This window comes from Furipterus horrens, unplaced genomic scaffold (genome assembly GCF_987537825.1).
Source record: "Furipterus horrens unplaced genomic scaffold, mFurHor1.1.pri manual_scaffold_1, whole genome shotgun sequence".
Classification (NCBI taxonomy): Eukaryota; Metazoa; Chordata; class Mammalia; order Chiroptera; family Furipteridae; genus Furipterus; species Furipterus horrens.
The window spans coordinates 84,069,729-84,083,094 of NW_028327171.1; the positions used below are offsets into that span (position 1 = coordinate 84,069,729).

At 38.2% G+C, this 13,366-nt stretch overlaps 2 protein-coding genes across 4 annotated transcripts in view; one reads left to right on the top strand and one right to left on the bottom strand.

Moving 5' to 3' along the window:
- Positions 1-13,366, bottom strand: part of CMSS1 (cms1 ribosomal small subunit homolog) — a 389,163-nt gene that overhangs the window by 357,724 nt on the left and 18,073 nt on the right. The window lies entirely within an intron of this gene.
- Positions 1-13,366, top strand: part of FILIP1L (filamin A interacting protein 1 like) — a 291,329-nt gene that overhangs the window by 269,965 nt on the left and 7,998 nt on the right. For 2 of the 3 annotated variants that reach the window (XM_090276093.1, XM_090276094.1), the window contains one exon: positions 1,652-4,790. In XM_090276093.1, coding sequence (XP_090132219.1) covers positions 1,652-4,448 — 2,797 coding nt within the window. In that variant the 3' untranslated portion in view covers positions 4,449-4,790. Of the gene's footprint in view, positions 1-1,651; positions 4,791-13,366 lie in introns of those variants that run through there. The other variant, XM_090276095.1, reaches the window with a different exon arrangement.

The following is a 13,366-nucleotide window of genomic DNA, read 5'->3' on the forward strand; positions in this document are numbered from 1 at the left end:
AAAAAGTACCCTTTTATTTCCAAAAAGCCTGTCCCAAATTAGTTTCCTTTTAAAATGTCCTCTCAGATCCTTAAACAACTTTCAAAAAGACAGTTCTCTGGCAACAGCAAGGATTAAAGACATACATTGGGTAATTAACTCATTCCTAATAGATATATTAAAATGTTATAAATTCTTCATGCTTGACTAGAAAACAAATATTTATAACTTTTATCCATGACAAGCATTTCAGTTCAGTTCTTTAGGGATTCCATTCTATTTTGGCTTCTGTATAACAATACTTCAAAGTTATAATTACACTCTCTATAATCAGCCCACTCCCAGTGTAATTAAGAGTACCACAGATTTAAAACTATGACCTTACTACTGAGGAAAAAAAGTGTGTGGAAGAGAGAGAGTTTATGTTTCTTGTCCTCCTGTTATGCCGACAAATTTAAAATGTAAAAAACAAAACAAAACAAACTGCAATAGAATCATTTTTAAGAGGGTATCATTATGTTCCTGATTATAGAATTTTTCCTCCATCTTTTCTAGCATCTGACTCTCATAAATAACCTCTTCCCTGCCCTGGCCAGGTGGTTCGGTTGGTTGGAGCTCATCCCATACACCAAAAGGTTGCAGGTTCAATCCCTAGTAGGAGTGCTTACAGGGAGCAATGGATGGATGTTTCTCTCTTCTTTTCTGTCTCTCTAAAATCAATACATCTATCCTCAGGTGAGGATTAAAATAACTAAATAAATAAAGAAGGAAGGAAGCTCTTTCCTTCAAATGCTGTGCTCTTTCCATGTGTTATAAAAACTGTAAACCCCTTCAGATGCCTCTCAATTCCCCCTCATTCAACTACGATCCACTATGGGGATAAAGATATATAGGAAGTGATTCCTGCAACAATGTCATGCTAGTGTAAACCAACTTTTAATTGGCAGAGAAGACCATCAGTGAAGTGCATAATTTCTAAGCAATGTGAATAAAATTTTTACCTTAACAATGAATCAGGAAGTTGAGCACCAAACATTAATGTACACATATTGTAATGGTTCAAGCAAGCCATTTAATAAATAACAACCACATTAATAAAAAACAACAGTATAATAACTAACACTTATCATATGCTTACTATATGCCAACACTGTGACAATCTTAGATGAATTATTTCATTTAATTTTCACAAATGACCCCTGAGGTAATACAATTATTGCCTTCATTTTTCATAAGGAAATTGAAGCTCAGATGTTAAATGACTGTCCAGATTACTTAGCTGGTGAGAGCAAGGCCAGTCTTGAAGCCAGGTCCAACTGAGTCTCAAACTTGTGCCTGTGTTTACAGCCTTCAGGCTAGACTGCCTATGGGTTATAAACTACACAAGCAATTTGACCCAAATATTCATACCCTTACTTTTCTACTAAGGCTCCTAGTGAACTGCAGCTGTTACCAATCAATGAGGGGTAGGGGGATTGATGGTACTGAGAGCAGAAAAGCAAGATAACTGTTTATCAAGATTCTCCTCCCCCATCAAATCCAGGAATTTCTTTCCGTATTCTGTAAGAGCTGATGCAATCTTTCTAAATTAAAATTACCTAAGAGTTTAATCACAGCTGATAAGTTACTAAAGCACCAATCGCAAAATAGAATGCACTCTTGTATTTTTCAGATTAAAGAAGCTGATTGATCAAGAAACTGAATTCCAAGAGAAGAAGGAACAAGAACAGGAGAAGAGGGTCACCGCCCTGAAGGAGGAGCTGACCAAACTTAAGTCTTTTGCTTTGATGGTGGTGGATGAACAACAAAAGCTGACAGCACAGCTTGCCCTTCAAAGACAAAAAATTCAAGACCTAACCACAAGTACAAAGGAAACACATGCGAAACTAGCCCTTGCTGAAGCCAGAGTTCAGGAAGAAGAGCAGAAGGCAACCAGACTAGAGAAAGAACTGCAAACGCAGACCACAGAGTTTCACCAGAACCAAGAAACAATTATGGCAAAGCTCACCAACGAGGACAGCCAAAATCGCCAGCTTCGACAAAAGTTGGCAGCACTTAGCCGGCAAATTGATGAGTTAGAAGAAACAAACAGATCTTTACGAAAAGCAGAAGAGGAGCTCCAAGATATAAAAGAAAAAATAAACAAAGGAGAATATGGAAACTCTGGTATCATGGCAGAGGTGGAAGAGCTCAGGAAACGTGTGCTAGAAATGGAAGGGAAGGATGAAGAGCTCATAAAGATGGAGGAGCAGTGCAGGGATCTCAACAAGAGGCTCGAAAAGGAAACGTCACAGAGTAAAGACTTTAAACTCGAGGTTGAGAAACTCAATAAAAGGATTATGGCTCTGGAAAAATTAGAAGAAGCCTTCAACAAAAGCAAACAAGAATGTTACTCTCTAAAATGCAACTTAGAAAAAGAAAGGATGACCACAAAGCAGTTGTCTCAAGAACTGGAGAGTTTAAAAAGAAGGATCACAGAGCTAGAAGCCATTGAAAGTCGGCTGGAAAAGGCAGAATTCACCCTAAAAGAAGATTTAACTAAACTGAAAACATTAACTGTGATGCTGGTAGATGAACGAAAAACAATGAGTGAAAAATTAAAGCAAACTGAAGATAAGTTGCAAGCTGCTGCTTCTCAGCTTCAAGTGGAGCAAAATAAAGTGACGACAGTTACTGAGAAGTTAATTGAGGAAACTAAAAGGGCACTGAAGTCAAAAACTGAGGTAGAAGAAAAAATGTACAGTGTAACCAAGGAGAGGGATGATCTAAAAAACAAACTGAAAGCAGAAGAAGAGAAAGGAAATGATCTCCTGTCCAAAGTTAGTAAGTTGAAAAATAGGCTTCAATCATTGGAAGCAATTGAGAAAGATTTTCTTAAAAATAAATTAAATCAGGATTCTAGTAAATCCACAACAGCATTACACCAAGAAAACAATAAGATTAAAGAGCTCTCTCAAGAAGTAGAAAGACTGAGACTGAAGTTAAAGGATATGAAAGCCATTGAGGATGACCTCATGAAAACAGAAGATGAGTACGAGACTCTAGAACGCAGGTATGCTAATGAACGAGACAAAGCTCAATTTTTATCTGAAGAGCTGGAACATGTTAAAATGGAACTTGCCAAGTACCAGTTAGCAGAAAAGACAGAGTCTAGCCATGAACAATGGCTTTTCAAAAGGCTACAAGAAGAAGAAGCTAAATCAGGGCATCTCTCAAGAGAAGTGGAAGCGCTGAAAGAGAAAATTCATGAATACATGGCAACTGAGGACCTGATATGTCACCTCCAGGGAGACCATTCAGTTTTGCAAAAGAAACTCAATCAACAAGAAAACAGGAACAGAGATTTAGGAAGAGAGATTGAAAACCTCACTAAAGAGTTAGAGAGATACCGGCATTTCAGTAAGAGCCTACGGCCTAGTCTCAATGGAAGAAAAATCCCTGACCCTCAGGTATTTTCTAAAGAAGTGCAAACAGAAGCAGCAGACAATGAACCACCCGATTATAAGAGTCTCATTCCTCTGGAAAGAGCAGTCATCAATGGTCAGTTTTATGAGGACAGTGAGGACCAGGATGAGGATCCTCATGAGGAGGAATCTGTGCTGTCCTTTAAATGCAATTCATCAATTCCCTGTCCTGTTAACAGGAAGCTATGGATTCCTTGGATGAAATCCAAGGAGGGCCATCCTCAGAATGGAAAAATACAAACTAAACCCAATGGCAACTTCGTGCAACCTGGAGATCTAGTCTTAAGCCATACACCTGGGCAGCCACTTCATATAAAGGTTACTCCAGACCATGTCCAAAACACAGCCACTCTTGAAATCACAAGTCCAACCACTGAAAGTCCTCATTCTTACACAAGCACTGCAGTGATACCAAACTGTGGCACCCCAAAGCAAAGGATAACCATCCTCCAAAACGCCTCAATAACACCAGTGAAATCCAAAACCTCTGCTGAAGGCCTCATGAATTTAGAGCAAGGCACGTCCCCAATTACCATGGCAGCCTTTGCCAGAGCACAGACCCCAGAGTCCAGTGGTTCTATAACTCCAGAAAGGACAATGTCACCTATTCAGGTTTTGGCTGTGACTGGTTCAGCTAGCTCTCCTGAGCAGGCACGCTCCCCAGAGCCAATAGAAATCAGTGCCAAGCACGCAGTTTTCAGAGTCTCCCCAGACCGGCAGTCATCATGGCAGTTTCAACGTTCAAACAGTAATAGTTCAAGTGTGATAACTACTGAGGATAATAAAATCCACATTCACTTAGGAAGTCCTTACATGCAAGCTGTAGCCAGCCCCGTGAGACCTGCCAGCCCTTCAACGCCACTGCAGGATAACCGGACTCAATGCTTAACTAATGGGGCACTAAACAAAGCAACCAATAAAGTCACCAGCAGTATTACTATCACACCAACAGCCACACCTCTTCCTCGACAATCACAAATTACAGTAAGTAATATATATAACTGACCCTCATCCAGTCTATACTGATATTATTGCAAGGAACTCGGTCCTTTTTAATTATCCCTCCACATCCCCAAAGACTGACTGAACTTGTACCTTGGGAAGGTTTGTGCATGAACTGTTCAAGAGTATCTGAAACTAACTGTTGCCTGCATAGTCATATCAAGTGTGCACTTACTGTATATCTTTTCATTTACATACCTGTATGGAAAATATTTAGTCTGCACTTGTATAAATACATCTTTATGTATTTCATTTGCCATAACTCACATTAATTTGACCGCAACTTGTCTTGGTGAAATACTTTAACATTATAAAGCAGTAAATAATTTGTTATTTTTACCATTGCTTGCTGAATTGTCTTTGATCATTTTGTGTTATATTTTTGCATGTACAGTAGAATTTTATTTCCTGTTCATAACGTTTATTAATTCTTCCTTAAAAAAAGAACAAACAGAACATACTTCCCATTTACAGTCAACTTTTGATCATATATTAGAGGAAAAGGAAATGGTTTAAATAAATAAAAATGTATGTCTCTTTGATTTCAACGTGAACTATAAGATCTCTCAGGAGCAAACTTAACTTCATGCTTGAAATGTGTCTCAATATCTTTGGTGCCCAGCACAGTGCTTCACACATGTTACGAACTTAAGAACTTAATGTACTGGTAATAACTGAATAAAATAATATTAAATAATTTGCTTTTGTGAGCACATGAGCTGATGGTAAAAGTAAAAAGCTTTGAAATGTGATAGGAAGCCAGAAAAAGCACATTTGGAAATACAAGTTACCTTGGCAATCAAGAGTTGACTGTATTTCTATGGTAGATGAAAATCCCCATAAAACATATATGTATACATCCAAACCTAGAATCAGCCACTACGACATGTGCTCTTGAACATTCTGTTTCAAAGCAAAAATGTCATTTTGTTCCTTTTTCTATTTGGTTCCCCAAATCGTTTGGATTACTTAAGGTAGGTGCTCCCTACCTTGCTTATAAGTAAGTGGGCTTCCTTTAGAAGCTTACAACTTAATGGTGGTTTTTTTTAAGCCTCAAGCAAATAAAAGCCAAAGAAAGTTATAAACACAAGTTACAGAAAAAGGAATGTTTTAAAAAGATCTTATGTATATTGAGGAATGTTTCTTCTGTGATTATCGTTATGCCGTTTATAAGGTAGGTGATAAAATCTCAATCAAGGCAGCCTCAAAAATCTGATACCTAGCTCATGGGACTCTCCGAGCATAACCCATACTTCTGTAGCAGAGAACAATTTTCGGGGGAACATTTTAAATTACAAATCTAGTCCCCAAGTCACATTCCAAAAAATGATTTCAAACAAAGCTCAGTGCCACTTTCCCTTTTCCAACCTCCTAACTGTTAATTTAGTACGGTAACGTTCTTGCCAGTTATTGATTTTAAACACAATTCATTTAGACACTCCTGCAAACTGTAAAGATCTTTAGATGTAAAAGAAATCTTTCAAAATTATCCACATTTTCTCTGCAAAATCAATTTCATGATAACAGAGCGGGGATTTGTTGACAAAAACACTTCCATGGTGATGAACTACAACACCAATGCTGTGAGCTTGCATCATTATTAAATAAATTTGGATGAAAGTTTAGGCTGGTGATGAATGAGAAAGCTTCTGTTTAAACACATTTATCTTGGGAATCGGCAGTGACCCAACTGTATTACAAAATACATGATGGCCTAAATGTTTTTCAAAACTATTTTTATTTTTAAGTCACCTTGGACTAGAACTTTAGAAGGAACTGCATGTTTCATTTTCCATATTTCAAAGTAGACATTGATAATTCTGCTGTATAAGATGTTTCCCTAAATAATAATCAAGACAGGGTACTAGTAATATTTTGAAGGGTACTGATCAAGTGATCATAAAATTAACAGAAACTAGAAAAAATTAAAGAACAAGGTCTTTCCAGTGCTTCCCAGCCTTTGTCACATAATGGCACAAACAGAAAACATGTTTCCTTGGCACTGGAGGGAATCCAGTGAAGAGGCCCAGATAACCAGCCAAGGACTCCTCTCAACCCCCAGGTTCCTCCTGGCTGCCCCAAGTGCTGAGGGGAAGATTCGTTCTTGACATACTTGTAACTAAGAGAGTTTGAGGAGCTCTTGGCTATTTATTAGTCCATCTGTTTTATAAGGATTCAATTTTTTTATATTCTGTGACCAGAGCAATTCTCTACAATAAAGTTAATACCACAAGCCCTGTACTCCATGATTATAATGCATGGATTCTCATTTTATCATCTGTTCCAGATATTAATGATAAATAGTCTTCCCAAGTGATTAACATTATTGGATTTACCAAACTTTCAAGGAACCAAATGTCTTCCGGAGATTCCTCTACTGGGAGGATTACTGTGGTATAATAATTCATATCAGCATCAAAACTTAGGAGCACTGTCAGATTAATAACATATACAGGTTATTCAAAGTGCTACTAATTTAAGTTTATTGTAAAGGTAGCATCATTATAAGAAATAGCACTTTCCTGTTTCTATAAAATCGTACCTATAATGACATTCTAGATTTTTAGCCTTTAATTTCAAAAATAATTTTTTACATCTTTGTGTGTGTGGTTACAGAGCTTTCTTTTTCACCCACATAAAATCACAGAAGAACCTTGAAAACTAAGGAGAAAGGAAGTGACACTAAAAAATCCTCATGTGAGATATGAGGGTGGAGGGTTGCATTCTTGGAGAAAAGAAAGCTCAGGAGAGGGTCATAGAAGATAGATTGCTTCTATATACATCTGAAAAAGTAATATCTTTCTTTCACTGATCAAAGCCCCAGCTTCAGAACCAAGTTTCCTTTTACTCGTCTCCCTATCTTTTAACTTTTTGAGCTGTGGCATCCTATCACAGATTTGAATGATTTTACCAAATTCTTTCCATTTATAAGCAATGGCAAAACTTTCCCCTCGAGGATGCGCTGCTCTCTGGGGGCACTGATGAAAATAAAATCATCACCCTCACTAGGACAGTGTGCATTACTACAGTTGGACATTTACATATAAAGGAGAGTCTTTATACTTGTTCAAGATGATGACTGGATTCCATAATCTCTACTCTGAAGGTCTCCGCAACTACAGTTCTCAATGCCGAGAAATTTTATGTGGGGTCTTCATGACATCCAAAGGTTAATTATATCCTTAGGTTGCACTGTGAGGTGGCCATAAAAGAGATATTTAATTAAAAATTTTCAGACTTGTAGCCTAAGGATTCTGTGATCTTTATTGATTTAAGTATGACTGCACACAAAAACAAGTTTTTAGTAGCTTCTTTGATTTTGAATCTTTACAAAACCAGCGTCCTTTGAAACTTGTTAAACAAAGATTTTCAACGACATTCTAGTTTCCCATACCTGCTTTCGGTTAAGTTTTTCCTCCAAAATAATTATTTGGCTTTGGAATCCTAAGAGAAAAAAAATAATCAGGCAACAATGCATGCCCAAAACATTGAGATCAGTGTTTCTCAAAATAAAATCCAAGACACGTGTAAGAGAATCCTGGACTCCACCCAAAGCTATCTAATCAGAATCTCTGAGGGTAGAGGCCCATGAAGCTGCATTTTTAATAAGCTCCTTTACTGATTCATGTGGACCCTAGAGTAGGCAGTCCATTGTTTTTAAAAATTCCTATATTGATAAACTTTAGTAAATGTGTTCTGACTATAATTACACCTGTCCCAGGAAGTGTGACTATTCTGCCCTCTGGTGGCAGGCATGACAAACAGAAGGCTTCTTCCTCAGGTTTTCAATTAAAAAAACAAAACAAAAAAAACCCAACTACCATTTTATTGGGAGGGAAGGTTCACAGTTTTGTAACAGTAGCAAAGCATAGATCTTAAGCAGAGCGGTAGCAGGCTGTCTGACACCTTCAAGCTCTGTTTCTTTCTCAGATCCCAGGCCTTCAATGGAAGCCTACAGCATTTCTTGGTAATGGGCCAGAACACACATTAAGGAGACCAGTTTGGATGAACCAAAACAAAGGACTCTATTCACCTCAGGCCACAGTGAAGCAAATGCAAGAAAGAGCAAGGAAAACAAGTAGTTCATTAAAGTCTACAAACCTCAAACCCCTTTAAAATTCATTTTCATTTGGATTAAACTTCAAGGCCTTTCCTTTCCAACTGATGGACCCTTCTACTCTTCAAGCTCAGTCAGGAAGGGTAAAGCTTTTGTGCAGTCAAATATATGAGAGCAGTGTCCCCCAAAAGCAACGCTGAAGGATAAGGAATCCTCAGGGAGGCCAGCAAGTTAACTGGCCAACACTGCTAAGTACTTTATCATTTGATAATGAATTAACACTGTTTATACAGTAGCACATACAAATCTGTCAACATTCCATCAAGACACAAGGTTTTACACTTAGAATGCAACCATAAAAATATACTCTGGTATTGCAATCAACTATCCTAGGGATATTCTTCTTTACTTGTGCCTTGATTTTAAAATTTCACTTATTTTTTCACAAAATTATTGAGCAAGAGAAATAAAATTTATCTGATTATTTAAGACAGTTTTTTGAAAGCCTTAAATTAGTTTTATGTTAGTGAGTTCCCTTCCCACCCCCCCATAACCAATGGTCCTGTATGATATTTTTTTAATTAAAAAAATTTTTTTCAGTTACAGTTTATATTCAATATTATTTTATACTAGTTTCAGATGTGCAGCATAGTGGTTAGACAATCATATACTTTACAAAGTGTTCTCCCTGATATTTTCAGTACCTACCTGGTACCACACATAGTTATTACAATATTATTGACTATATTTCCTGTGCTGTAATTTACATCCCTGTGATTCTTTTTATAACTACCAACCTGTACTTTTCCAGTATATTTTTAAGGTTACCAAGATTTTTATTTCTTTTCATCTCAGAGTTCTGTTTTGTTTTGTTTTTCATCTTTGAATAACAAACAATGCATAGAGACCCTACAGACTGACAAAGGCTGCTTCCCTCTCTGCCATTCCTTATGCCTCTGGGAAGGTGGAGTGGATTTACTAATTGATGTACCTCTTGGGTCTTAGTGACATGCACAGTGTCTCAGCACTCAGTATCTTCTCTTCAAAGCATCACATGGACACACTGATCAATCCACTGATCATGGCATACTGTATTGCCTACCTCCTACCCGACATTGGGGCATATTATTATGGAGACAAAAGAGTCACATCCTTGAAGAGCTTATTAATCTGAGCAAGGAAAGGAGACATGAAATAAGAGTATCAGATAATATTTAATCAAGTGGCAAAATAAATTTCTGCAATAAATCTAGAGCTATAGGGGGCCTACAGTAGATTAACAAGGCTTCATAGAGCATTTAAGACTTGAAACTGGGCCAGGAAAGATTCAGGTGAGTTAAGTGACTGGCACAGGTGGGGGAGCATTTGAGGCTCCAGTTTGTGCCTTTTCCAGTCAGCTATGGGGTCCTGGACAAATCATTTAATTTTTGTGAATTAAAGAGAACTAGACTTGGTGAACTCTAAGATCATATCTAGTTGTAACTTCCAATGATTTCTGAATTGTCTCCAAGTCTTGCCACTCTCCTTTAATAGTTTAAAAATTCCTTTGGGAAATAAAGTTGGGGCATAAAGAAGCAAGCCAATTACATGCATTACAAGTCTTTTTCAGAATTTAAATTTCTCCGTCCTCATTTTCCACATTGTAGGTGTTTTAACACTACTAGATGATCTCTAAATATTTGTTTTTTCTCTAAGAATTAATGTCCTTTAAACTTCACCAGATCAGCTTTTTTTTTCATTAGAGCAAAGTTTCTCAACCTCAGGACTATTAACAGCTTGGGTTCGATGATTCTTTGTTGTGGGGGGATGTCATGTGTGTTGCAGGATGTTTAGAAGCATTCTTGGCTTCCACCTACTAGATACCAAGTAACATCCCCCAACTGTGACAAACAAAAATATCTCCTAACATTTTTGTCCGGGAGTTGCGGGGGGTGCGGGCAAAACTGCCCCTGGTTGAGAACCACTGCATTAGAGATGAACAAACTGACTCTATAAGTCAGTTCCTCCTTTACTTTACTTGCTGTGAAAAAAATTTGACAACTCACTTGAAAACTCTGATGTCTGGTATAGAGATGAGAATCTTGAACCAGATAAAATATAATCCTCAAAGCAAATTTAAAAATCTGCATTGAAGAGCGAAGTCCCATAAAAATTGTTTCCATTCACTTGACAGAGTGACCCAGAGCATGTAAATATTTAAATATTTATATTTGTATTAATACCCTATACCTTTGTTTCTTTCAAAGATACCATATTATAAACTAGACTTTTCAGAGGAGCTTTCCATTCTCACATGCCTTTGAGCGAAATAAAGAGAAGTCTTGACAACCAACCACCTTTGCCTTAAAGGTGGAAAAAAATGAGTTGGATGGAAAAAATGATTTTCAGGAGGATTACCAAGAACTTAAGAAATAACTCAATTTATTGTTTAAACCTCTCTCAAGAGCCCTCTCTTGAGGAATATTAATTCCCTCTGTATTAGATTATAACCAACATAGGCACAAATGTCTTCTATTAGGATACGAGTTTTATTCATTCTTCAACAAGTCACCTACAAGATTAAACTGACAAATATTTATGATGTACCTAATATTACTCATTGCTATGCTAGGCAGCTTTGCAGGTATAAGATTTAGAAATGAAGGTGGGAGTTGAGGACAACCTTAAAAGGTAATTAAGAACACAACACAGAAAAGGAATTCTATAGTTAATAAGTATTGCACCATAGGAATTTGGAGCAGGTTGCTCAGGGGCAGGGTTTGCGAGTTAGATTTCAGGAAAAGATAATATTTGAGCAGGGACTAGGGAATGAAGACTGGGAGAGAACAAAAGGTATTCCTGGGAGATGCCCACAAGAGCAGAAGTGTGAGGAAAAGGCAGGAGAGCGGGAAATCGACATTCAAAGAACAATGAGGAGTGCAGTGCGGCTGAAGTTGAGATGGTTGGGGCAGGGGTAAGGCTTGAAGGGCATAGCTCTGTCAGAGTGTGGAGGCCTTGATACAGTGCTAGAGAGCGTTCTGTGTCCCCAGAGCAGGCTTCTGGGAAGTGAGACCACATAACAAAGGGGAGAAAACTAATCCTTTGTACCAGCAGTCCCCAACCTCTTTGGCACCAGGGACCAGTTTCGTGGAAGACAATTTTTTCACGGACTGGAGGGTGGGGATGGTTTCGGGATGATTCAAGTGCATCACATTCAAGCTCACCTCCTGCTGTGTGGCCTGGTTCCTAACAGGCCACGGACCAGTACCCGGCCAGGGTTGGATGTTAGAGACCCCTTCTTTGCACAACATTATATCATTTCACAACAATCTGATAAAGTAGGCATTATCCAATTTTAAACATGAAGAAGTTAAAATTCTGAGAGGTAAGGAAAATTGTACCAGGTTATTCTGTTAGCATGTGACAAAAACGAGATATGAACACAGGTCTAACTTCATAGTCCCATTCTCTTTCCAAGGCAACATACTGAGAAGCTGCCTTAGGGCAAAGGGAAGAGCGTAACAAATTGCATTTAATCCTCTCTACCACTGATGGGTGCAGGCAGACCGCCTAACATTACCACCCTGCACTTGGCTTCACGTTAGCCACAACACTCGGAATGCCCCTAAAGATAAGCAGGGTTTTTCCCTTCCTGTTCCTCTATGCTCTACATGGATAGGATTCTCTTCTGTCATTAAGTTACCCACACTGAAAGGTATGGATGGCTCAAGCCTCACCTATACTGAAACCCTCCATGATTACCATAGCCAAGAGAGATCTGCTACCCTTTTAACTCCTCCCATCTCCCGGGGGCCACTGTTAGGGCAACAAGAGATATTCAGTGTGAGAGGCCAAGCCCCACAAAGATGGGCAGGCAAGGGGAAGAGTGACCTGGTGATGGTGCTGTGGGTAGTAGGAGAGGGAGCAAGCATGACCAAGGAGAAGCACAAGTCCTCGTTGTCAAGGGGTTCAGAGAACTAGCACTGCAATCTAATTCCACTCCATTCTAGAGCAAGATTGTATAAGCAAAGGCACAAGTGTCAGGCACGAAGAATGAGCCTGAACAGTCTATCAACATGTGCAGAGCAGGAGGTACCTGATGGACCTCAGAGGCTGACTGGAAAGAAAAGCAACAGAAATGAGTGTAGATGATGTACAAAGGAGCATTGCAACCGTGCATATCAAAGCTTATAAGCAGGTGGCCATCTTATAGTCCTGATACAGACCCAAGACCACCAGAAAAGGCAATCAAGGGATCACAAGGTCTAGTCACCATAAAGATAAGTACCATCAGCATAGCCCAGAGATGCTGGGACTGCTGGTTTTGTAGAAGCCTAGAAAATTTTCCTAGATGGTATACTTTAATTTAGCAACATCATAACTTATTTTTAAAAAGACTAATAGTCCAAAAATCACTTAAAAAAAAAAAAAAAAAAAAGCACTGTGTATTTTCCCAGCTCAGGAAGAGAAGTGCTAGGGTTCAACCTTGTCAGTCTCTAAATTTTGCTTTCAATTCAGGATTAAAATAACTGTAAACCAAGGAAGCATCCCAAATAAAACTGCCATTCTAGAGTTGAGTCAAGTTGTTCTCCAATGTATCTTTCATAGCAATTAAATACATATAAAAACCTGATTCAATGCAGCCACTTTTCAAACAACTCAAAAAATTCCTCAAGAATGAGGAATTAGTGAGTTGGTTGGTTTTCCCCTTCTCTTAAAAACTCATAGAGCTATTCCTTTTCTGTTCTTTGCCTTCTAATGGTGTTTTTACCTGAATTCATTGATATCAGTCAGTTTTGAAGCCTCAGAAAAGTACAGTTTCATAGAAAAAAGTTAACGAACAACTTCAACAGATTCCTAAAGAGTCCATAACATAAGAAACATT